Source organism: Symphodus melops (genome assembly GCF_947650265.1).
Source record: "Symphodus melops genome assembly, chromosome: 15".
Taxonomy (NCBI): Eukaryota; Metazoa; Chordata; class Actinopteri; order Labriformes; family Labridae; genus Symphodus; species Symphodus melops.
The window spans coordinates 15,042,467-15,065,591 of NC_136705.1; the positions used below are offsets into that span (position 1 = coordinate 15,042,467).

At 39.5% G+C, this 23,125-nt stretch overlaps 4 protein-coding genes across 4 annotated transcripts in view; 2 read left to right on the top strand and 2 right to left on the bottom strand.

The window, feature by feature from the left end:
* The window catches only part of lrpprc (leucine-rich pentatricopeptide repeat containing), a 56,698-nt gene extending 55,434 nt beyond the window's left edge, over positions 1-1,264 (top strand). The window contains exon 38 of the mRNA XM_079362504.1: positions 983-1,264. Coding sequence (XP_079218630.1) covers positions 983-1,054 — 72 coding nt within the window. The 3' untranslated portion in view covers positions 1,055-1,264. The remainder of the gene's footprint in view (positions 1-982) is intronic.
* Positions 1,265-1,276: 12 nt separating this feature from the next.
* On the bottom strand, positions 1,277-8,880 carry abcg8 (ATP-binding cassette, sub-family G (WHITE), member 8). The gene is made up of 14 exons (XM_079362518.1): positions 8,608-8,880; positions 7,268-7,369; positions 6,983-7,130; positions 6,414-6,652; positions 6,037-6,169; positions 5,656-5,685; positions 5,416-5,514; positions 5,078-5,237; positions 4,555-4,656; positions 4,273-4,472; positions 3,349-3,425; positions 2,891-3,158; positions 2,665-2,792; positions 1,277-2,466 (listed from the first exon to the last, which is right to left on the bottom strand). Exons 1-14 carry the CDS (start codon positions 8,644-8,646, stop codon positions 2,329-2,331), a joined length of 1,863 nt encoding a protein of 620 aa, XP_079218644.1. The 5' UTR covers positions 8,647-8,880; the 3' UTR covers positions 1,277-2,328.
* Positions 8,881-9,133: 253 nt separating this feature from the next.
* On the top strand, positions 9,134-18,412 carry abcg5 (ATP-binding cassette, sub-family G (WHITE), member 5). The gene is made up of 14 exons (XM_079362519.1): positions 9,134-9,358; positions 9,715-9,836; positions 10,085-10,221; positions 11,207-11,305; positions 11,538-11,670; positions 12,633-12,772; positions 13,385-13,514; positions 13,606-13,819; positions 14,007-14,212; positions 16,083-16,221; positions 16,348-16,421; positions 16,631-16,742; positions 16,836-16,948; positions 17,679-18,412. The coding sequence occupies exons 1-14, from the start codon at positions 9,180-9,182 to the stop codon at positions 17,861-17,863; spliced, it is 1,983 nt and encodes a 660-aa protein (XP_079218645.1). The 5' UTR covers positions 9,134-9,179; the 3' UTR covers positions 17,864-18,412.
* A 65-nt stretch (positions 18,413-18,477) lies between these two features.
* Positions 18,478-22,992, bottom strand: dync2li1 (dynein, cytoplasmic 2, light intermediate chain 1). Its single transcript, XM_079362534.1, has 13 exons — positions 22,865-22,992; positions 22,665-22,776; positions 22,524-22,558; positions 22,157-22,226; positions 21,902-21,990; positions 21,566-21,764; positions 21,220-21,288; positions 20,968-21,045; positions 20,783-20,862; positions 20,601-20,671; positions 20,347-20,444; positions 20,009-20,101; positions 18,478-18,735 (listed from the first exon to the last, which is right to left on the bottom strand). The coding sequence occupies exons 1-13, from the start codon at positions 22,876-22,878 to the stop codon at positions 18,673-18,675; spliced, it is 1,071 nt and encodes a 356-aa protein (XP_079218660.1). The 5' UTR covers positions 22,879-22,992; the 3' UTR covers positions 18,478-18,672.
* Positions 22,993-23,125: the final 133 nt, after the last annotated feature.

Consider the following 23,125-nt stretch of genomic DNA (forward strand, 5'->3'; position numbering starts at 1 on the left):
TAGATTAGATGAATCGCTGTCGTGTCCTACAATGATTTAAACAAAGTGAGCTCAACAAAGTTTTCTAAACGTCTTCCTTCCTATTTCTGTCTTCTTGCACAAACGCTGACACTTGCTGAATATAGAGCTTGATTATGTGAAGATTGCAGTGCAGACACGTGGAGCAGAGCAGGTAGTTTTATAAGGCAATGTCGGGGCATTTTTCTTTTTGTGTGCAACTGAGACACCGCAGTTATCAAGATTCAAAGATGTTTTTAATGAAACGTAACTGCAGGGGATAATGTGCGGGAGGGAACTTTGCTTGGATAAAGGTAAAATCAGGGAGGCCGTTTCTGGAAAATAATGTTGCCAAAAATTTTACAAACTCAGTTTCTAAATTCTTTGAAGACGAATGAAGTTCACTTCTACTGTAAGAAAGCAAAAAATCTCTCGCAAATATCTGAAAACCTTTTAGGAAAAAAAAAGTCAGGAGGGGAAAACATGTTTTTGTAATGAGGGTAAAGTGACTCGTAAAGTGTTTTAAACCCCTGCAAAGATCTCTCTGTCTACACTGCTAGTTAACACAGCTCTTTATCAGCGTTAATTACTACATTAAAAAGCAAACGTACATTGTAAGAAGCTGGCTTAATCTGCAGTAAAGCCCTCACCCTCTCTCCTTCTATAAAAAAAAAACACCCAGCACAACACTTTGTCGGGATCAAAACACTGATTAATTAAGCAGAACAGAAGCAGAGAGAGGAAGGTGTGTTTGGGGAGTGAACTACAAATCCATTATTTGTGTATTAATGGGGATTTAAAGATGAAACGAGACAACCTGGCTGGAGAGTGGAGACTATTTAGACGGACCCAGGAGGGCTCCACAGCTGCTTGGTTTTTGGAAAGAGGCGAGACACAAGCGCACATGCTCAAACACACGGGCACTTTACAGCCTCGCTCCTGCTTTCTGTTTTGATTTCTAAATTGTCTTTGTTTCTGGTTCCAGGAGACCTTTAGGTTTTATGCAGACAAGCTGAAAGACAACGCTGCCAAGGACAACGCAAGAGCTGAAGAATAAAGATGAATCCTCATCTCCTCTTACCTCCATCCGAGACCTTGTTTCCTTCCTTCCTTCAGTCCTTTTTTTATATCAGTTGTTTGAGCTAAAATGTTGAGTATCGTGTCATAGCTGTAAGATGTTTGAGTGTGTTCTCTGATGTTAATGATGAGAATGATGTTGGGAATGTACAGAAGTATTTATGCTAATAAACAATGTTAGGAATCCAAACTGTGCAACACCTGAAGTCATGATTTAGTTCTTTAATGTGTTTAACAGATTTGTTGTCAGGCCATGACATCTATGAGCACTTCAGAATATAAAAGATACTTCACATCAATAGTTAGGTGTACTTCATTTCCATTTTTGGATTTCTGATCAGTCCCCACGGTCAGAGCTAAGTGTGATCCTCTGGTGGATGTAAAGTTTGTGAACATGGTTTAAAATAAATGTAGTGCAGAATGTAAAGGAAAAGGAGACAATAAGAAGCCGAGGCCAAAGGCAAGCAGACAGTATATCGACAAAAATAACATGCTCAAGAAGGGCACGATGATTTAATACTTTACTAATTTGGACTCAAACCATGTCAGTGAAACATTTATAAAGCTTTTGCAAAAAAAAACGTTTCCATAATCTTTAATCTAGGAGGACACAAGTACAAGCTCTCTTTTTTTCTGAGTGTGACTTACTAAATCTGTACAAGGTTCTTTTATTCAGTGCTTTCTATACTGGCACACACATTGTTAAGCTTAATAACCTTACATATACAAAAGAGATAAAGCCGTAGAAAAAAAGAGAAGATTGAAAAAGGGAACAAGCAAAAGCCTCAGATGGATATCTGCCAAAGTGGCGCTGTAATCATTTGCCAAGAAGGAGCTCAAGAGAAGAATGCAATCATGTTTTAACACTGAGTACTGCAGTACTCTCCTGCCACCCAGCAGCAGTCAGCAGTACTGCAACAAGTGCTTCTTACTCAAATTCTTCTTTTTCGAACTAACCCTTTATGCTTGTGCTGCATTCAGCAAGAACTTTTACACCTCACTGAGGTACCAGGATAATTAATTCAAACATTAGAAAGAGTGCAGGAGTTTCTAAAATTATTGTAAAAAAAAAAAAAAAAAAAGTTAAAACCAAAACATATTCATAATTTTCACCTAGAAACATCATAATAGGGACAGTAAAATCAAAAAGAAAAGCACGGCTCAGTGTCGAACCAGTCGAACTAGAGCCCAAATTGATTCCTTCAGCAGTCAAAACACTTTGTAGAGAACTGTGCCACTGATGGTGGAGACACTTTACCAGTCCTGACTGGACTTCTGTTTGATGAATCTGAGGGATAAGTAATAAAGACCCATGAAGCACAGACACACTGCCAGCAGGACCAGATAGCACGAGTACAGAGGGTACTGGTTCATGTCCATGGCCTCGACCACCTGAGAGACAAAGCAAAGATGTTCATCTCTCAATCCATTTCACTTTGCTTTTTAAAATGTACATACAATAATTGTTAACCATAACAAATGGCTGCTCAATATGTTTGTTAACATTTCAATTTGAGAATGAAAGAGACACTTTTCTACTCTATGCACCCAAAAAGTGCATGAGACTGATTTTGTGTTTTTTTAACTCACATGTATCCCGTCGACATTGAGGGTGATGTTTGCGATAGTGATGGGATACTTGTTGCCTCTGAACTGCACCTGCAGCATGCCCTCAAAACCCCATCGCATGAAGGAGACGTGAGAGAGCCATGAGGCCACTGGGGAGGCAAGTAAGTGCAGAGACATATAAACATCACACACTGACCAGCTTCTTTCTTTTAAACACACACACACACACAGGAATCTTTCTCTTTACCGAGCCACATGTTCTCCAGGCTGATGACAAACCCTCCAGTCAAATAGAAGACTGTGAACAAGGCGTTTCCCATGAAGGCTGATGTCTGCAAGGTGGGAAGTGAGGCAGCTACAAACAGAGCCATGGAGCGGCTGCAGTAAACCATCAGCCACACCAGGAGGAAGTTCAGCAGGAAACGCTCCGGAGCCTCATTCAGCCCAGCCAGCCAATAGATGGGCAGGCCGTACACCAAGGTGAACACACAGTGCTCTGGTAACTCCCCCAGGATCTGAATGTAAACAAAGTATTCTTTTTAATGGGAAAATCCATACAAACACAGAGTTCAAAATCGATTGCAGTTCAAGATATTTCTAACACCCCATTACAGTATTTTATACTGTACTTTATACAAAGTTGTAGTTTTAGTATGGAGTGAGACTGCCACCTGCTGGGCAAATGGTTTTGTGATTGTGGCATACCTTGGCAAAGAAATAAGAGGTGACTGAGTACATGCCATCCTCCAGCTCGTGGTACAGCATCGCTCTCTCTGTATGACCTGCAGAGAACAAAACGACTTTTAATATTTTGTTATGACGCTACCTTACAGATTAAAACGTTTGTCTTTCACACTATTGCACACAGCACAGCCCAAAAAAAAAACTATCTCAAGTTTTTTTTGTTAAATAGAGGAAGTTACCACCTTATCCATCAACAGATTTGCTTTAAAAGAAGTGCACAATATGTATCCACTTAATTAGCTCATTAGCTGGCAGGTCACAGGTTTCTCCTCTTCTTTAGATTTATTTTGTCTGTATTAGATACAACAGGTAAAAAGAGATCCCGGGATGAGGGAGTAAGAAATGACATGCTCACCATGAGGCCATCTAAATCTGGTTATGATTACAAATTCAAAAGCTCTGGTCAGTTAGTGTTTTATATCACACACTCATATGTTTTAGGGTTTAAATACTCCATGCAACAGTTTTGCTTACGTTACCCGTTTTCTCCTCTTTATCATTTGTCTATATGCGGTCTTTATTTTTCAAAGAAAAAAACTTGTTTGCAATGAAATTATATTCTGCCAACTATCAAACACTGAGGTGTCAGCTTAAAGTGACTTCTCTAACTTTCAAATATTTTAGATATTTTATGGAAATAGATTTGATGACATTTGGATTTTTGAGACTGTCTTCATATAATATACAACAGCATGTTGCTGGTTTTAATAACTATGACAATTTAATTTTCCAAATGTGAAATGTCAAAATATTTTATTAAAAAAATATCATTTGGAAACCTCACACAGGTGCAGACACTTGTTCTTCACCAAATTGAAAACTGCTTCTGCTGTGGTGCAAAACTTTTGTTACACATAAAGGGGAAATTCTAAATTATCTTCTCACATTTAGCTATGACGTCCAGCACCACAGCGAATGGGGTGAGAGCTCCGACCATATAGAGGAGAGCCACTGTGTCCTGAATGGACAGACGAGCATCTCCGGCTCCGTAGTACAAACAACCGACCAGCAGTGACATGAGGAGCGCCTCGAAGCCGTGAACCAATAAGGTGACTAGGTCTCTGTAGTCATTGTACATGTGACGTCTGAGGGAAAACAAAGGAGGGGAGGTAAGTGTTTATTTGTGCTTTTAGAGTGCTTTAATACAGCCCTGTGTAATGTTTTTACCTGATGAGGGTCGTGAATTGGTGTAGACGACCAGGCAATCTGTTTGCTTTCTCTGAAATAGTGATTACTTCTTCTCCGTTCACCTTGCTCAGCTGTTGAGGGCTGCAAGCAATAAAGGGAATCACATTTTCTGGATTAGCAAAACCACTCCCCAGATTATTGTAAAGATCCTAGGAATCATTTCCTACATTTCGTAGGAAAAAACTGGAGTACAAATAATTCTGTCCAATTAAAAGGGTCATAAAGAAAGCAATTGACTTGTTTGTTAGAAAAAATAAAGATAAATGTTTGTAAAGTCGAGCACCGCTCTTATACACCTAACAATAAAATCAGAGCCATTCCCAAAAAACTCTACAGATGCTCAGAGGAGAGTCATTCTAAGCTGAAGTTCTTTACATAGATCTCTTCAGGGAAAAAATAATTAAACCAAAAAAAAAAAAAACATTTGTACATATACTTTATATGAATATATAAACTATTAAAAAGAAGGAGAATGAAAAAACCCAAGAAGACAAACTGCTACCTTTCAGGTTGTGTCTGTGCTGTGTCAGTTCCAGCTGGTTTCCACATGTGATCTTCTGTGTCTTGAACCTTTTCCATGAACTGCTGAGCCAGAACTGTGGCCCGCTCCAAACATTCTGCCTCTCGCTCCGGGCTGCGCCGGTCTATACTGATCAGGTCAACTACAAACAGACATCCACACAAATACACACTTACACAATGAGTCTTTAAAAGGTAAAAAATGAAGAAAAGGTGTCATTCAACACCATGGCTGTTTCAGTAGTTTTGTCTATGACAGATGCAGAGCTAAATGTTTATAGATGCTCTACAGAGGGTTTTACTTTCTTCACACACACTAACCATAGAAGTCAGAGGGGTTGCAGTATCGTGAGCAGGGGTATCCCAGTGCAGTGAAGTAAGGTACCATGCCCTGTGCAGGGCCACAGTAAACAGCTGAACCTGACGACAACAGGACGACAAGGTCGAAGAGCTGAAAGATATCTGAGCGAGGCTGATGGACCGACAGCAAAACCAGGCGGTTTCCCCGGGCCAGACGGGACAGCGTGATCACTAGATTGTGGGCGGTGAAGCTGTCCAAACCTGACGTCGGCTCGTCCAGGATCAAAATTCCTGATATGTAAAAGCACCAGTTCAGTCATCAATGAAAGGCTCAGACTCTGCTGTTTTCAACATCTTCTTTCACCTTCATTGTTGCTTCAGTGAAGGTTAGAGGGTTGTGGTGACTGACAATGTTTTAGATGTTAAATTAACAAAAACCCTCAAACTTAGCCATTACTTTCTTTGCCTGTAGGAATACAAATTACAATTACTTCATCAATGCTTCTGTTTATCTTCCCCTGAGGTTAACGTATACAAATGAGCTGATTAGAATTGTGTTTATGTTTAAAATCCAAGCCAGTTAAAGAGATGTAAAAACATTTCTAAAAGCCTGACAGACTTTAATTTTTCTCTCTCTCTCACCTGGGTTCCAGAGAAGTTGGACAGCGATACTGACTCTCCTCCTCTCTCCTCCAGAAACTCCCCGCACATAGTCGTTTCCCACCCTGGTGTTAGCACACTGACGCAGACGCAGCTCTGCGATGACATCATCCACCTGTGACAGCAAAAGAAATCAGACACAGTTAATCACAGTTCTGTTTTTCACAACACACAGAACTGTTGCTCTTCCACTACACTTGAAGATAAAATGAACTTTGTGAAGTATAATTTCCCAACAGACGGAATTGGAAACATCAAAAAGTGATACATGTTTTTTTGATTGCTCACAATTCTATAAGCATTTACTACCAGTGGCATAGTTACATTTGTTACTCTGATAGGATAAGGCTTAACCTTACCCTCTTGTCCCTCTGAGCTTGTGTGAAGTGTGTTGGGAGCCTCAGTTTGGCAACAAAGGCCAGAGTTTCCCGGACGGTGAGATGAGGGAGAAGGCGGTCGTCTTGGCGGACATGAGCAATGCTTTTCTTCACCAGCTGGGGTGTGTTGGGTTTCCCATTAATCAGAACCTGACCCGATGTCATTGTGCCACCCTCATCACGGCATGTTATTATGTCCAGCAGTGATGTTTTACCACAACCTGAGAGGAGAAAAACAGTCATTTATTATTATAATATAATATATTATTATTATATTATATTATCATATCATTATAGCCAAAAAAACCATATACAAACCAAAAAAAACATAGGCTAAGCCCTTTTTTACCTTTTTTTTTTTTTTTTTTAAATAGACAACAATTTTATTTCGAAGTAAGAATAAGAAAGTTGAATATCAGTGTATCCATGTAACCAAATCATTTAACACAAGGCTCAGTTTGACAGCAAAAAAGCAAGTGGATGAGATCAGGCAGGCCATTGTATACGTTCTCTTGATAAGAAGGGCTAAAATCTAAAGCTATCTGCTTCACCTGAGCTGCCAATGACAGCCAGCATCTGTCCACTGCGGACCCGTAGGCTGAGCTTGTTGATAGCTGTCTGCTTGTTTCCTTTTATCTCCCACGGCAACTTGAACTCTGACAACCTCTCATACCAGGGGATCTGTGCCGCTGTGTCCACCTGTGTGAAACAAACACACAACAAACAGTTACCCAATCAGAAAAATTCATGATGCACATATTCTGTATAGACATGCACATGCAGCAAACAACAAATCACACTATGGCTGTGTCTTTGAGCGTCTGTCCATCAGTTACCTCATAGTGCAGGTCGCTGACCTCCAGCTCATTGCACCCTCCACTGTAGGTGAAGTAGAGACTGCTATCTTCTTCAGATGAGAACAGCTCGTTGTCTTGATGCTGTTAAAGAAAAGGAGACGTGTCAAAGAGCTGTATAGAGGCACGTTTATTTAATCTGCATTCCCATTAGTCTTCAAGGATGAACTGCTTAAATCTGAGAATGTAACAGAGACAAAAGCTATTTTATAGAACTAAAGGTTTAAAAGATTTACAAGACAATCTGTAAAGGAAAAAGTGAATGCACCAGTGACTAAACTGCTTAGAAAACTGCATATTTTAATTTAGATTGCAAAAAGCCATGAACAGCAGCAAAAAAAGGCAAAAAGTTACAAATCTGTAGTGAAACTATGTGAAGTATGACATTTGAGTCTGTGGCTAAAATGTGTAATAACCATTGTTTTATCAGTTGGGATCAGTTTGTTTTCTTTTAATTGCTCAGGTATCTGATCAACTCTTTCATTGGAACATTTGAATGAGTCATTTATTAAATGATTACCAAGCGCATGCCCAATTTTGTGAGCACGTGTCAGCTGTAAGAACACGAGTCCATGTGTCTATTCACATGCCCTTGCATCTGTTTGTTTTTTTTGTTTTTTTTTTTCAATTCTACACAGTTGCCGGGAAGTATTTGTGGGTCCAGAGTCTGTGAAAGATGACACTAATCATGCCATTATATAATCCCTAAATCTCTGCAAAATGCAAAATACCAGGTGCAACACATGTTGAGAAATCCCACTGAACATTAGACTTTATTTGATGATGTTCATCATGTAAATCTAAATGTGATATGTTTTATGTGTTCAAGTGACATGAATGATATAAACATAAATAGTAAGGCTTATCAAAAAAAGTAATGACAAATTTACAAAACCAGACTTTTTTCAAATTGGGCTACTATGGAGTAATGCATTATTCATGCACACAAATCTCCAACAATAAAATCACTTGTTTTACAGATATCAAAAAGCAGCAACATTGATTGGTGGGATAAGCTGAATCAACAAAGTCAACCTGTAGTAAAATCCACCTCAGTCCCAATCCCCGGTCCCCCCATAACCATATGCACTGTATGTCCTGTCACTGTATGTCCTGTTGTCCCACATGTATCCCCCTGTGTTCACCCTCTGTCAGCGCGCTGCCCTTAAAACTGTATACTGGTGAAAAAGAATTTCCCCTCGGGGACAATAAAATAAAAAGTCTAAAGTCTAAAAGTCTAGTTTTGGTTTAACAAAGCTACAACAGAATGTTAGTAGTAGAAAGCTGAGATAATAAGGACATGCTTTTGTCCTGATGTTTACCTGTGAGTTTGTATATTTAAAGCCAGTTTCTTTGTCCATGTTGATGCAAGTTGCTGGGGTCAAGAGGTCAATGCTGCCTTTTTTATACTTCTGTTCTTCAGGATGTCTGCCCTTTTAGATCTCCTTTTGTACCCCTGGTCTGTAAAATAGTTTAGCTTCAGTCCTGCTGAAGATCTCCAATTGTTTTACCACACAAGCCTTCCCTCTCAAGGCATCCAGGTTCATGTCATGTCAGTTCTTCTCTCCTGCTCTGTCCTGTCAGTCAGAGCAGAGCATTGCTTTTCTGGTCACAGCGTTTAATCTAAGGACTGAAGGGAAAGTGTCTGTCGATGTATTCAGCGCGTGTGTGTTTTTTTTTTCTTCTTTATACAGCTCCAGATCAAAGTTCCCTGAGATAACGAAACACTGTGTGTTTATGGCTCCAAGCTGCGCTTGCACTGCTGCTCCGAACAAGGAATGCACACAGAGAAACAAAGTCTAGGCATTTTAAACTACAGTTTCCTGTTCTGTTTGTGAGTCGAGTAGATATGATTTGAGACGGACTTGATACCGTTTTTGTTTTGAGGATAAAAATGGCTGGGGATAGGAAAAGATGTTATTCCATGCAGAAAGTGGAGCGTAACGGGACTAAAGATAGGGAGTCCTTCAAGTTTGTGCCGGAGGAGAAGAGAGATGTTTGGAGGGACGTTAGAGAGGAGCGATCAGAGCCATCCTGCAGTCTCAGTGTCAACAAAATCTCCTATACAGTCAGGTAGAGTAAATGCTTCAGACACAGGCACGTGTGACTGAAAGAGACACGTGTGACTGAACGAGATGTCAAACACACTTTGAGAATTAAATAAAGGATACCTTTTTTTTGTTACTTTGTATACATTTGTTCAGTTTTAGGTCAAATGATATTCAATTCTATGTGTTTAAACTACTATATGTAATGAAACAGAAGGGAAAACAAACCTAAAACTGTTGTTTTTATTGGGTTGAATGATAAAATAAAAAATTAGATATCACTCACTTTTATCAAAACTATCATTTTGACAGAGAGCAGGGAATTTACTTTGGTAGTATGAATATACATGCACGGTGCATGTGTGTTTGTTTGTGTTTCAGTGAGCGTGTGGGTCCGTGGTGGGACTTGCCCTCCTACAGAAAGCGCTGGACTCGTCAGATCCTCAATAATGTCTCCTTCCACGTAGACAGTGGGCAGATTATGGGCATACTGGGAAATTCAGGTTGGCAGGTTCAAACAGCAAAATGTTAAATCATTTAAAATCAGTTATTTTAAAATGATTCCGATCTTTCTTGAGAATATACAATGTTTTTTCAGCTTTAAGAATACATTTATTGGCTATGTTTTGTGTCAATGTAAGGATTGTTAATCTAAATTCTTCTTTGGTTTATGAACAGATAAATCATGGGATTTTTCTTGATTTGAATGTATTTAACATACATATTTCCTGTGTTACTTTGCATTGAAAAGGCTCAGGTAAGACCACGTTGTTGGACGCCATCTCAGGGAGGATTGGAAATGTTGGCACATTGTTGGGTGAGGTCTTCATTAACGGCATAAAGATGAAGACAGAAGAGTATCAGGACTGCTTCTCCTATGTGCTGCAGGTAACAAAGACATCAAACTGCAAGATATACCTCGTGCACACACATGCCCCTTTCCCTTTGCTCTAGTTCTCATCACACACTGAAGTTTACCTTCGCCCCACAGTATTACATGTGTGTGTTTGTATGTATTGAAGTTGCCTGTGTTACACTCGCCACTAATACCAAACCGCAAACTCAATGAACACACCACTTTTAAGAAACTCTTGAACAGGGTGCCCTGGCCTCTGGATGAAATTAACTAAAGACCCTTGCTGGCCTCCTCATATACTTAATCTCTCAATGAGAGGTGCTCAAGTGTATCCAAAGCCTGAATTAAAAACACTGGCTTAAAACCGGCCTTGCTTCCTTTTCAAATCATCTCTCTTCTAGCTGATAGCAACCCCCTCTGCTCTCTAAGCCTCGTCATTAACTTCCCCTGCTAAGCTGGAGATGAGGAGGTGATATGAGCTCCTGATATTAAAGTCATTCAGATGAGAGAGTGAGGAGAAGTGGGATTGGGAGGCCCAACGTGTTAATTGAAGCAGGCAGCAGGTTCAGCAGGTTCAAGCAATGCGTTTGTGTTTGTGTGCACGTGTGTGACTGAAATTGTGAAAGGCAAAAGTATGTTACAGTTAGTTTGCACATACATATTGTGGTATTTGTGTTTGATAGTGATGCATGTCTAATGTGCAAGGATTGCAAGCTGAGGTGATGTAGATCAATCGTTCTGCTTCAGAGAGTGTAGCTCTCTACATGGTAATAACACATTTCCTGTCCTTCACATCCTTAACTTTGAACCATAGCTTGATCAATAATATTCCAGACCAATAGGGATGTGATCATATAAAATTCTGGAGGAGCAGAAAGTACTGAAAAGCCCTTACAAAGTCGATTATCTTCAATGCTTTAATGATAAGTACACTTACAATAAGTTCGAGAGACGCACCATATTTGCCCTTCTCTCGGCTCTTTCTCTTCTTCTTTCTCCTATCTTTGTGTTTTACAGAGTGATAACTTGTTGAGTTATCTGACAGTGGAGGAGACTCTGACCTACACAGCTCAGCTGGCCCTGCGGAAACACTCAGCCAAAGCCATCAAGAAGAAGGTGACCTTTGATATAGCCTCTTCTGCCCAGTCCACTCTCTGTTTGTTTTCTCAGGCTGGAACTTGACATTTTCTCCAACCTCGAGAAAAGACTAAAGAGGGGACATTTTTAGAATCACACGGGATGACCACCCTCTTATCATCAAAATTATATGTGGGGTGGGGTGGGGAAGTCTGAAAACATTCCTCCTATTCTCTTGTCACCTGACCCTTGACCTCTGTGTCCTGTGCAGGTGTCGGCGGTGATGGCTGAGTTGAGTCTGAGCCATGTGGCCCACAGTGTTATCGGAGGGCGAGTTTTCCCAGGGATCTCTGGGGGTGAGAGGAGGAGAGTTTCCATCGCCAGCCAGCTACTTCAGGACCCCAGTAAGTTCCCCTGCAGCAGAGAAACATTTATCTGATCAGACTTCTGGGGAATGCAACGGCTGCACATCTAAATCATGCTGATGAGGTTAATCAGGGTAAAAAGCAATTATCATTTAAAATCTTAACTAAGATAAGAAGTTATGGAGCAGACCAGCTGAAGCATTAGAGTTGCTTCATTTGAGCTTTTGGACAAATGGGATACAGATGGTATAAAGGGGGTTATGATATCAGAAAGTTTCCCCCCGGTTTGATACATTTTTGCATGTCAAACATAAATAAAGGACTGTGCCATCCCACGAACAGAAGATAGTTCATTAAAGTTCTCCCCAAAGAGTTTTAGAAGTCCACATTTGAAAACAAAAGGATCTAAGTGAGAGAGGAGAGAGAGAGAAGGACAGTGGGAGGGAGGGATGGAGGAGAGTAATGAAAGTCTGGGTTATCACACCAAAGAGGGAATGAATAGAGACCTGCATTGGTGTGTGTGCGTGTGCCTGTGCTCATCCCAGGTGTGGTTTATCAGGTCTAATGTCCCTCAGGAAGGATGAAGGGTCTCAGTCCTCATTCAGGATTAGAAGGGGCCATGGACACACACACACACACACACACACACACACACACACACACACACACACACACACACACACACACACACACACATACACAGAGAGTAATGAGGAGTTCCTATTCACTGCCTCTCCAATCAACCAGGAAATGAATTAATCTCACAATTAAACCATCTGCTAATTCCACTCTGCTTTCATAATGCAAAGAGGCAATCTTTTAATTGTCCTAATTAGAGTAATTAAGTAAAAAAAAAAAAAAAAAAGAACTCACTTATCTTCACAAGTTAAGTTGGCCCCGCTGAGAGTCCTGCATGTGCCACTTTCTGGAAAGTATGTCTAAAAGTTTTTTTTAACTCAAAAGGAGAAAAAAAGTTCTCGACACTCATGATGTCATTACAGGGGTGATCCTATTGGACGAGCCAACCACCGGACTGGACAGCATGACCGCCAATCAGATCGTGGTCCTGCTAGCAGAGCTGGCTAGGAGGAATCGTATCGTCATAGTAACCATACACCAACCACGCTCCGAACTCTTCAAGGTAGGTTTACCTAACTTTAAGAAAATTAAGAAAGGATGACCAAGAGACTGGAACTTTCTTTGAAGAAAAGTTTTACGTTTATCTCACAACAATACCTACACGTATATGTATTGAGCCTCTCATCCTCACTGGTAAAGTGAGATATCCCTTTGAGATTGTTGTTAAAGGGATGATTTTTCTCACATATGAGGCTCCAGCAGAATTAGTAGGTCAAATCAAGAAGTTATCTGCTCTTTGTTTGCATGGGCAATGTTTACTCGCAGAACTGCAGAGAAAAGTTTGAGGGAATGTAAGCATTTTCACTAAAAGCACAGAAAGACTGGCACCAACATTTTGGAATTCAGATTGCTTTTTCTCTGTAATAATGGGTAGGAGAGACAATCAGAGATAACTAAAGTGTGTATATGGAGTTGTAGAGAGCATGTCATTTTTGCAATCAGACTTGAAAAGCTAGATCCACATTTTGAAACGAACTGCAGAGGATAATGTGTTTTTGTTGAACTATTAGTTGGTGTGTGTGTGTGTGTGTGTGTGTGTGTGTGTGTGTGTGTGTGTGTGTGTGTGTGTGTGTGTGTGTGTGTGTGTGTGTGTGTGTGTGTGTGTGTGTCTCAGGTGTTTAGCAGGATAGCCATAATGAGTCGTGGAGAGCTGGTGTTCTGTGGGCAGCCAGAAGAGATGGTTGATTTCTTCAGCCATTGTGGATATGAGTGCCCAGAGTATTGTAACCCCTTTGACATCTATGGTAGGCTACTGCAACTGTCTTTCGGAGTGTATCGAGAAGTATATTCGTGTGATAATGAAAGCATAATCGAACTGCTGTGATGTTTGAACAGTTGACTTCACCTCAGTGGACACACGCAACAGTGAACGGGAGGCATCCACCTTCAATCGCATGCACGAGATCACTTCATTGTATCAGAAATCTGACATCTACCAGAGCATGCTGAAAAAAATGGAGCAAAGCCTGCAAATGGTGGACAAGCCACCCCTCCCCTTTAAGAGCAAAGAGTCACCCAACGGTGCAGCCAAACTGGAAGTTCTGCTAAGGTAAGACTGAAGTCCCATCATGTAGAAATGATCTTTTACGATAACTGATTCCTGTACTCCCTCTTCTCTTATACGTTGTAGGCTCCTAGAATCTACAAAAAGATCCTTCTTGACAATCTCTCTACGCACTTTTGGTTTTGTATGCCCATGTGTTTGATTACATGTATTTCCATTTGGTTGTGTGTAGGCGAACAGCGAGAAACCTGTCCAGAGACAGGATGGGTGTTCTGATGCGTCTGTCCCAGAACCTAATCTACGGCCTCTTCGTGGCCTTCTTCGTGACACGTTTAGATGAAGACGTCACCAAGGGTGCTGTGCAGGACCGCATTGGCATCATCTATCAGAGCGTTGCAGCTTCACCCTACACCGGCATGCTGAACGCTGTAGCTCTGTGTGAGTTCCACCATCATCATGCTTAGATCTGCACATAGAAGGGAACCATGCATTTAATGCAGGTTTTTGATATTTCCAACAATTTGTCTCAGAAGTGACACATGCATCATTATGCACGAACACAAGGACTGATAGATAAGTATTCCCATTAAACGGTTGAATAACAGAATAACCTGAAAACCAAAGAGAGTCGTTCCTCGAGTTACATACTGTAATGCCTGGGTGACAGTGTCTTCTACACAACTGTGTGGATCTGATAACCTTACCCAATAAATATCTAGATGATGTGGACCCGGTGACTTCAGGGAATTTCTGAAGTGTGTGTAGTCTATCATCTGAGTTAAAGTGATTTATTATCTTTGTTAAACAGCATGTCTGAAATGGTGTTATCTCCACTGTGTAAGCTGGCTTATCTCTTGTTCAGTAGGTGAAAGGGGTCTGCTGTCTGCAGTATTTTTGTTCCTGTTAGCAAAAATGTGTGAAGTCTAGCTCAGATTTTCTCGTGACGAGAGTATCTGAATAGACTTTTTATAGTCAGCTTCTCTTTAAGGTCAGATTTAAAGACGATGTGTTTTTGGTTGGGTGTATTAGGTCATAATTACAGGAGTGTTGACAAATTAACAGAATATTTTACGAGAATAGCTTTGTGTTCAAAAGTTATAACATAAATATGTCTTGTATATATAAATATAGGCTTTTTGAATAAGCACAGTTGTTAGAGAGATACAAGTGGGGATGACTTTTACTCCATCTACACAACATTGAACACAAGTGACCTTTTACCTGCAGATCTACAGAACCTTCACTATCTTTTCTGTCAGTGTGTTCATGTATATGTTAAACAGCTTTATGGTCAGTATTTATAGCAACAGCTGTGACCTATGGTAACCTAAGATTTACACGAAGTTGAACACATGTGGAAAAAGAGAAAGTTAAACAAATGCTCTCTGCCTTGCAGAATCGCTGCAAATACAACGACCTGTGTCTCAAATAGAAATAAAAGAATAGCTTTATGAACTACGAGAGGGTCAGGACGATTAATGTAGGCCTATTGACTAATACTTTATGCTACTCCTTGGTTTTTTTAAAGGTTTGTTTGGGATTTCTATCATTCACATTAAGGTGTTAACAGTTGTTTTCAGATTTTGTGGGATATATTTTGAATTGTTAAAATTGAGGTTAAATTCATTCAAAAATTACAGCTAGTGAAACTATCACTGAATTTATGTGCTACATGATAAGATGTTATGGAAAATAACATGAAGGAAATTGGCAGTATGGGATGATTGTTACTTCAGTGTCTTCCTAAACTATCAGTTTAATCTGAACTTTTAACCTCAGGGCTCAGGCTGTCACAGATAGGGGCGATAAGAGATGTGATAGAACACTGGGCTGAGCAGGAGTCACACCAGAGTTAAAAGGTAATTAAAAGCCACCTATAAGCACCCAAACAGCTGGAGGTAGTGATTGGGGATATCACACTGACCTTGACTCTCAAGGATAAAGACTGATAGGACACAATGGCAAGCAGCAATTTTGCTCCAAGAGAGAGGTTTGCTGAGCTGTCTGAATTAGAGTCAAGAGGAGACTTCAAGTGAGTTTTACTGCTGGATAGCTTTGGTTGTCATTGGAGTAGTTTAAGTGATGGGATACAGCAAAAATAGTTGATCATTCTAATGTTACATCTGTTTTCAAAATCAAGATTTACCAATGTTATTGTTGTTTTTAAGATGAAGAGCAAAAATAAGTTGTTTTTTTTACAATTTAAAACATTAATTTGCTGCATTTATTAAAGACCCTCGTGGGCTTCTTGTATTACATTCGTCCTTCCCACTCACCACATTATCTGCTCTCTCCTTCTCTTGGTCAGTCCCAGCATTGCGAGCCATTAGTGATCAGGAGAGTCATGATGGTCTGTACACTAAATGGCAAATGTTCTTGGCTTACATCTTCCACATCCTGCCTTTCAGCATCCTCAGTGTCGTCATTTTCACCTCCTTCCTTTACTGGTGGGTAGTCAGTGCATGTAGTGTATGTATGCAAAAGCAATAATCAATGGATTACATTTTCCATACTTGAACTCTAATCCCTTTTAAAGTTTTATTAATTTTTTGTTTTGCATACCATTCTCACAGGACTGTAGGGATGCATCCTGAAACCTTGCGTTTCCTGTGTTTCACTGCAGTAGTCCTGGTGCCACATATTATAGGTGAGCGGACGAGATAAAGGGAAAATTATTTTTCCAAAGCAAAAGCTTATCCACACTAAACAGATCAAGATCAAAAATAGGGGCTGAGCTATTCATTTGTAATATTTTTTGTTGCAAAAACGTCTTTCTAAAGATACCTTTGATGTCATGTTCTCACATGTTGTGTCTTTTAGTTGTATTTATTTGTAAGTTGTTGTTATCTACTTCAGGTGAAATGCTGACTGTGGTTCTATTGGGAGTGGTCCAGGACCCTAACATGGTTAACACTGGAGTGGCTCTTCTCAATATTGCAGGGATCTTGATTGGATCTGGCTTTCTAAGGTGATGAAAAAAAGTTAGTTTAGTTTAGTCACTGCTTTTTTTCCAGACAAGTGATTCTGATTACACATCTGTATCTCCTCTTCCTCTGAACAGGAGCACTCTGCAGATGCCTGTCGTCTTTCAGTGGCTCGGCTACCTGACCTTCCAGAAGTACAGCTGTGAGCTCCTTATAGTCACTGAGTTCCATGGACTCAACTTCACATGCAGTAAGATGTTCTTACTATTGGACTATCCTTTGTGTTAACATTACCTGAGAATGAAAAGGGAACCATAAACGATATTATGCATGTCTACAAGTTGTATTTACAGTCCACAAACTACAATTTGAACATGGGAGCTATTTGTGATAGAACTATAATTACTACAAAGTGTTTCAATGTAATACTTTATATGGAAGTACTTTGCCTTACTAACCTAGGGTGTTGTTCTCCACATCTTATAGAGATTTAAAGTACAGTTTCACAGTATGTTATTCAGAGACGAGGCTTACTTGAATTTCCCTCGAGATCAATAAAGTATCTATCTATCTATCTATCTATCTATCTATCTATCTATCTATCTATCTATCTATCTATCTATCAATCTATCTATCTATCTAAAATTAATTTCTGTATTTTTATACAGTTTTATACTAAGTTTACAAAAGTGCTGAACGACAGGACTTTATATGAAGTGAAAGTAAAAGAAAGGTACAAAGACAAATACAACAATAAAAAACAGGGGAGAGAAACAGAATAACAGCTATGAAAAAGATTCAGTCCTTCTTATATTACCAGTCTGACTTGTATTCATTTATCATTCTGCTGATGCTCTCATGAAGAGTCACTTCAAGTATGAGTTCAGTGTTCAAGGACACTTAGCAGGAACTGAAGCTATCTGTAAAACCAGACAACTGTTCACTCAACTGTTTCTATCTGGTGTGTTGTGTTGTTGCAGATACTCTCAACCCTTTACCTGGAGCTTGTCTCATCACTAAAGGTGATCAGATCATTGATGAAGGCTATCCAGGTGCGCTGTCCCGATACACACAGGACTTTATTCTCCTCTACTCGTTCCTCCCTGCACTGCTGCTGCTCGGCATGGTCAGCTTCAAGATCAGAGACAAGCTTGTACGTCACTAAAAATGTAAAGATAAACGCGTGTGATGGTATCATGTTAAGTGGAGACTAACCTAGGGTGTTGTTCTGCACATCTTGTAGAGATTTAAAGTACAGTTTCACAGTATGTTATTCAGAGACGAGGCTTACTGAATCACCGCGACTGGGTTTTCAGGATCTTTTTCTTCAACATTCAAACATTAGCATTTAACTTGAAGGGTCCTTTTTCAAATAATTTAAAGAAATGATGCAAGAACAAAGAGCTGCTGTTGGAACAAAAAAAAAAATCCATCCGTTAGTAGCTGTATTAAAAATAGGCATCGTAATGAACTTACTGCTGCTTTGGCAATGACAGTTACAGACAGCACTAATTCAACTTGAGGTCTTGTATATCAGAAGTAGACAGTTTCAGCTTAGATTAAATATTTGCACTATTGTCACTGTCAAAGTAATTGTTTATAAAAGTCTACACAGAGCAGAACATGTAAAAATAAAATGTGTGATAACTGTTGTCTAATATTAAGTAGTCAAATAATTCCCATGTGCCAATCACAGTCCCCTGTGTTTGGAAATAATTACCTTTTTGTTTGAATATTTAAATGGATATTTGTAATAAAAAAAAAAAGAAAAGATTCCTATTTTATTGAGTAATTTCATTTGTTTATTTTTTAGAACACATTTTAACATGAGTACAGTTCTTTAAAATACTTTAAGAAAAAAATCTCTTTATGTACAAGTTGTTTGAATTGCAAAAATTAACCCAAAAAAATAAATAATTCAAAATGTATGCAGCATCACTACGAGTGATGTTTGTGTGTGAACATGATTATCTCTCATGTCTCCAGTTCCAGCCCTTTCCATGACTTAGCTGCGTTCCTCTTGTACTGATCCAGCTCCTGAAACACAGACACACAACCGATGAGTTGAGCTGTTTATAAAACATATCAAGGTCATTGAATGTGTTGAAGATAAGATAAGCCTTTCTTGATCCCCATAAAACAGAGTTTTTTTTCTGTTCATTTTGGCAGCTACTCAAGAACAGAAATAAGTACAACATCCATTAAAACTGAAAAAAAGATGAGAACCTCGACATGTAAGCTAAAATAACATGAGGCATATAATCCTAAGGGTGTCACTTTATTGCTATTATGGGACAGGTCTGTCTTGTAAAAAGAAAAATCTCTGATCTCAATGTGATAAATCACATGTAAAAGGTTCAAAAGGGGAAAAACCCCACAGAATATACAACACATTACACAAGTGTTCCCTCAGGCTGAAGCTGCTCAAAGCTTTCTCTCTAGAACTCCAAATGGCTCATTAGCGGGAATCTCACTTTTTGCTATAATATTTTTAATCAGACAAAAAAAGTCACAATTAAGTAAGTAAATGTACTGAATAAAAGAGCAGATGTTGGTTGGAGAAATATTAACATTGGCACAAGATACGAGACAGTGGTAGAGTTGACATGAATTATCTATTTAATCTTACCTATCAGGCAAAAAGGCCTCCACAAAATGATTCTCTATACTCTGTTGGAATAAACCTTTTGAACTCTTTTTCTTATTGGTTTACTCCTACTATAAAATGTTGTGCTGTCCAATGACCAGCATCAGGTGAGACAGAGTCAGTGATAACAGACTCATGACTCGAGCAGGTTACTACAGTTCAAGTGCCAGAGTGGCACTCAGGTAGTTCTGAGAGGAGACTTCTTATCTCAGAGGTTATGAGCACAGAATATATTATTACAGCCTGTAGACAGTGATACTAGTAAACACAGGCTTAAGAAAGAGATAGGGTTACTCTGGGTCATTCCCAGAGCCTGCCTTCTAATAAAGACGGCAGGGGAATTAACCAAAACAGAGATTTTTTTAGATTATCTTGTGCAGATTTGAAGAGGATCATAACCATACTGTAGACTAGACCCCATAATCAACCACAGCTCATGTCAACTGAACAATCATGAAAAACTACTAAGGTCCTTGAGCATACAGACATAAGTGCAAACATGAGAAATGATTGAGGGGCGCAGAAGTGCACACGATCAGCTGTGGACAGACATATTTATCAAGTATGTGTACAATTGAATGCATGGCTTTCCCTGGCTAATGCCAGAAGAGATCTGATTTTATTTGGCATGAAAAGAACAGAGCGATACAACGACACCATTACCTGGTCTTTCTGGACTCTCATGGCATCAATCTGAGGCTCACTGTAATGCGGGTCTTTGGCTGGATCCTTCAGCTCCCTCTGCTCACTTGTATTCTGTAAATGCAAAATCATTTAATGGAGAGAAATGTATTTAAAATAGACTGTTATCAGAGCTCCCAATAAGGGGAAATATGTGTTGTTGTTTTTTTATTTTTTAAGGAGAACTTTTGCAAACTACTTAAATACAAAGTCATTTTGTAAGTTTGTGATTGTCCAGTTTCAGGGTTTTCATTTTCTTACACATCAGATACACAATATGTTCCTAACACAGAGGAAGGTGCCATCAATGATTCAACTACCTCTTGTGGGAAAAAACGCTCATAGATTTTCCTCCAGAGGTCCTTTGGGTTTTTAGCATGAAGAGAAGTAATGTCCACATCAGTAGTAGGAGGGGAGCCTGACACAATAGAAGTGTTACTTTTACACAATAAAACCTAATGTCCAAGTCTCTAAATCATACAGAATGTGCATCTTTCAGCACATCCTACTATTAGCGGTTTCATTTAGTTTAAATGCATTATGTTTTTTGGTCACAGGGTGGTGCTGTGCTCACCTATTTGGCTGAAGGAGTCTGAGCCGGCTGGAATGATAAGAGGCTTCGAGGGGTCACTGGACACAGTTTTCCTGAAGACAACATTAAGAAAACAAGCATAATTGATCACTAATAATATACAAGTTGGACCGCAGCCCATGTCTTTAATCATTTTTCATACAATGCTGTGTTATCCTCCTTACCCTCTGTCTAAACCAAAAGCCAGCTCAGAAAAGAAGCCTTTAGTCTTTAACATTAAGCTCTCCGACTTGGTGCTTGTAAACTGATAAAAAAAAAAAAAACAAGGGACAAGAAAAAAAAAAAAATGAACATAAGCAGTTGATAGAATGGATGCATTCAAAAGAATATCTGGTATTTGCACACTTACAATAAGAGAGGCGGCATAATAGTGGGCTATAAAACGCAGTGTTTTACTGACCACTTTCCTCTTCTCAGAGTCAAATTCCTACAACAAAACAATCTTCATCAAAATGTGAAACACAAGTAATCATTGAAAATAACATTTGAGATAATTGAAAAGATAACCAATGATGTTGTGAATACAATTTAACAAACGACATCAACGCCTACAAAAGTTTTTTGTTTAAATGTTACAGACAGGTTTGTGCATGTGTTCTACCTGAAAGAGGTCATATTTGCTGCCAATGATGAGCAGAGGAGCAGGGAAAGGACTGATCAGCTCTCTGTCCTGTTTACAGAGTCACGGTTAGTTGCATGCCATCTTACATCTGTGCTAGACAAAGACTTCAAAGCTCTTTATCCTATAAAAAAAATATTTTAATCACAAAATAAACACCTAACATAATGTGTGCCATCTTGAGGGACTAGACTTATGTATTTGTGATTATTCAACCAACGTTTATATGCAACTATAATCTTGATTCTAATAATATATTTTACATTGCTTTCTAATAGCCTAAGACAATTCATTCATCACCGATGCATGGATTGAGCTGAGGTCTTACAGGGAAGTCTTTTGGTAAGACACGTGCCGCTGGGTGGACAGATGTCTGGTGTCTGGCTCCAGATTTGCTCCTCTGCCCTTGTTGTGCCTGAGACGAGACTTTCTCCAACTGAGCTTGAGCTGCCTGCAGGAGCCTCTCCATTGTTCCCCACAGTGCATTGGGTTTAGACAAGTCAAGAATGAGGATCACAGAGAGCGACCTAGGTGAAGAGGATGTTCATATCAAAGATAGATAAAAACACAAAACAATAAAAAAAAAAAAAAGTTCTAAGTTACAGCTGTGAAATGAACAGTGAAAGAGAAAACAAGAGCTCTGGGATGTGAGTAAGTGTCTCACCTAATGCAGACAGTTGAGATGGGGATCTGGACCAGATCTGACAAAGAGATCCCTCCTCCAAGCTCCCACAGATGGGCTATATCTTTAGGCTGGAAGAGGAGAAGACCAGCCTCATCACACCATCTCATTACAAATTACACAGATTAAGCTGTAGTATAAAAACGGTATAGTTTATAGGATTATTGGACTTGAAGTTTTTTTTTGTCTACGTGCAAATCTGCAAAATTAGCATACTAAAATCCTGGGTTTCCTTACTGTGTTGTGTCCCCTGGCTCTTCTACCGAAGGTGTACTCTAGCGCCAGCGTTGGCTTGGATGGTTCGTCCCTAGTGATATAAAAAGCATTAATGTTCAGTCACATAACCCATGACCTATTTACTTTCAACCTGAACCGGCTGTTTTTCTTAGCACATGTGGCTTTCATTTTGTGTATCGTCATCTCTGTTCAAAAATATGACATGCTACTGACAGATAACAATGGGCACGTTTACTTTAGCTTGAACTGTCTCAGTTATAGGGGCCTGCATTCAGAATAAGAAAGTCTATAGTAGGTGTGTAGGTTTATCATCATAGGTTGAATTGTTAATTGTAGAGATACGTATTTATACGTAAACCAAACTGACCTGTCGAGACATCTGAGAAGAATGGAAGTTTTACCCTAAACAAGGCAAAGGTAGGCTTAAAAACTTAGCAAGGAATTATGTAACAGTTAACCAGACAAAAGTGCATGTAATGTGTAACTCATGGCTATTGTCTGAACACACCCCAGCCTTGCTCCCCATGAGAAACACGGTCCTCTCGCTGACCGTCTCCTCTCCATCCCCAGTCTCCCTGCTGCGGACCTCCGCTGCAGCCAGCTCCCACAGCGTGTCTGAGCTGGCAAATACAGGAAAAGATACAAGACAGACAACGTTTATCGCCTTTGAAATGCTAAACGTGTGTAATGTTTCAAATTCACCCTCACCTTATTTTCGACATTGTATTTCTTTTCGAGAAAAAAGTTCCCAGATAGGTTAGCTAAATGGCTAAAACTTGCCGTTTGAAGCGTTGCCAGAGTAACAGCGGGCGCAATATGATGATGTAATAAAATCTGTCTCCGTTGGCATTGTGGGAAATGTATTTCCTTTGTCAGCAACGCGAGACTTTTTTATTGTATGAACGCTTTAACCGAAATGGGAATTAATAAGTTAGTTTAGTTTTATATAAGTCACGAGAATAGTTAATG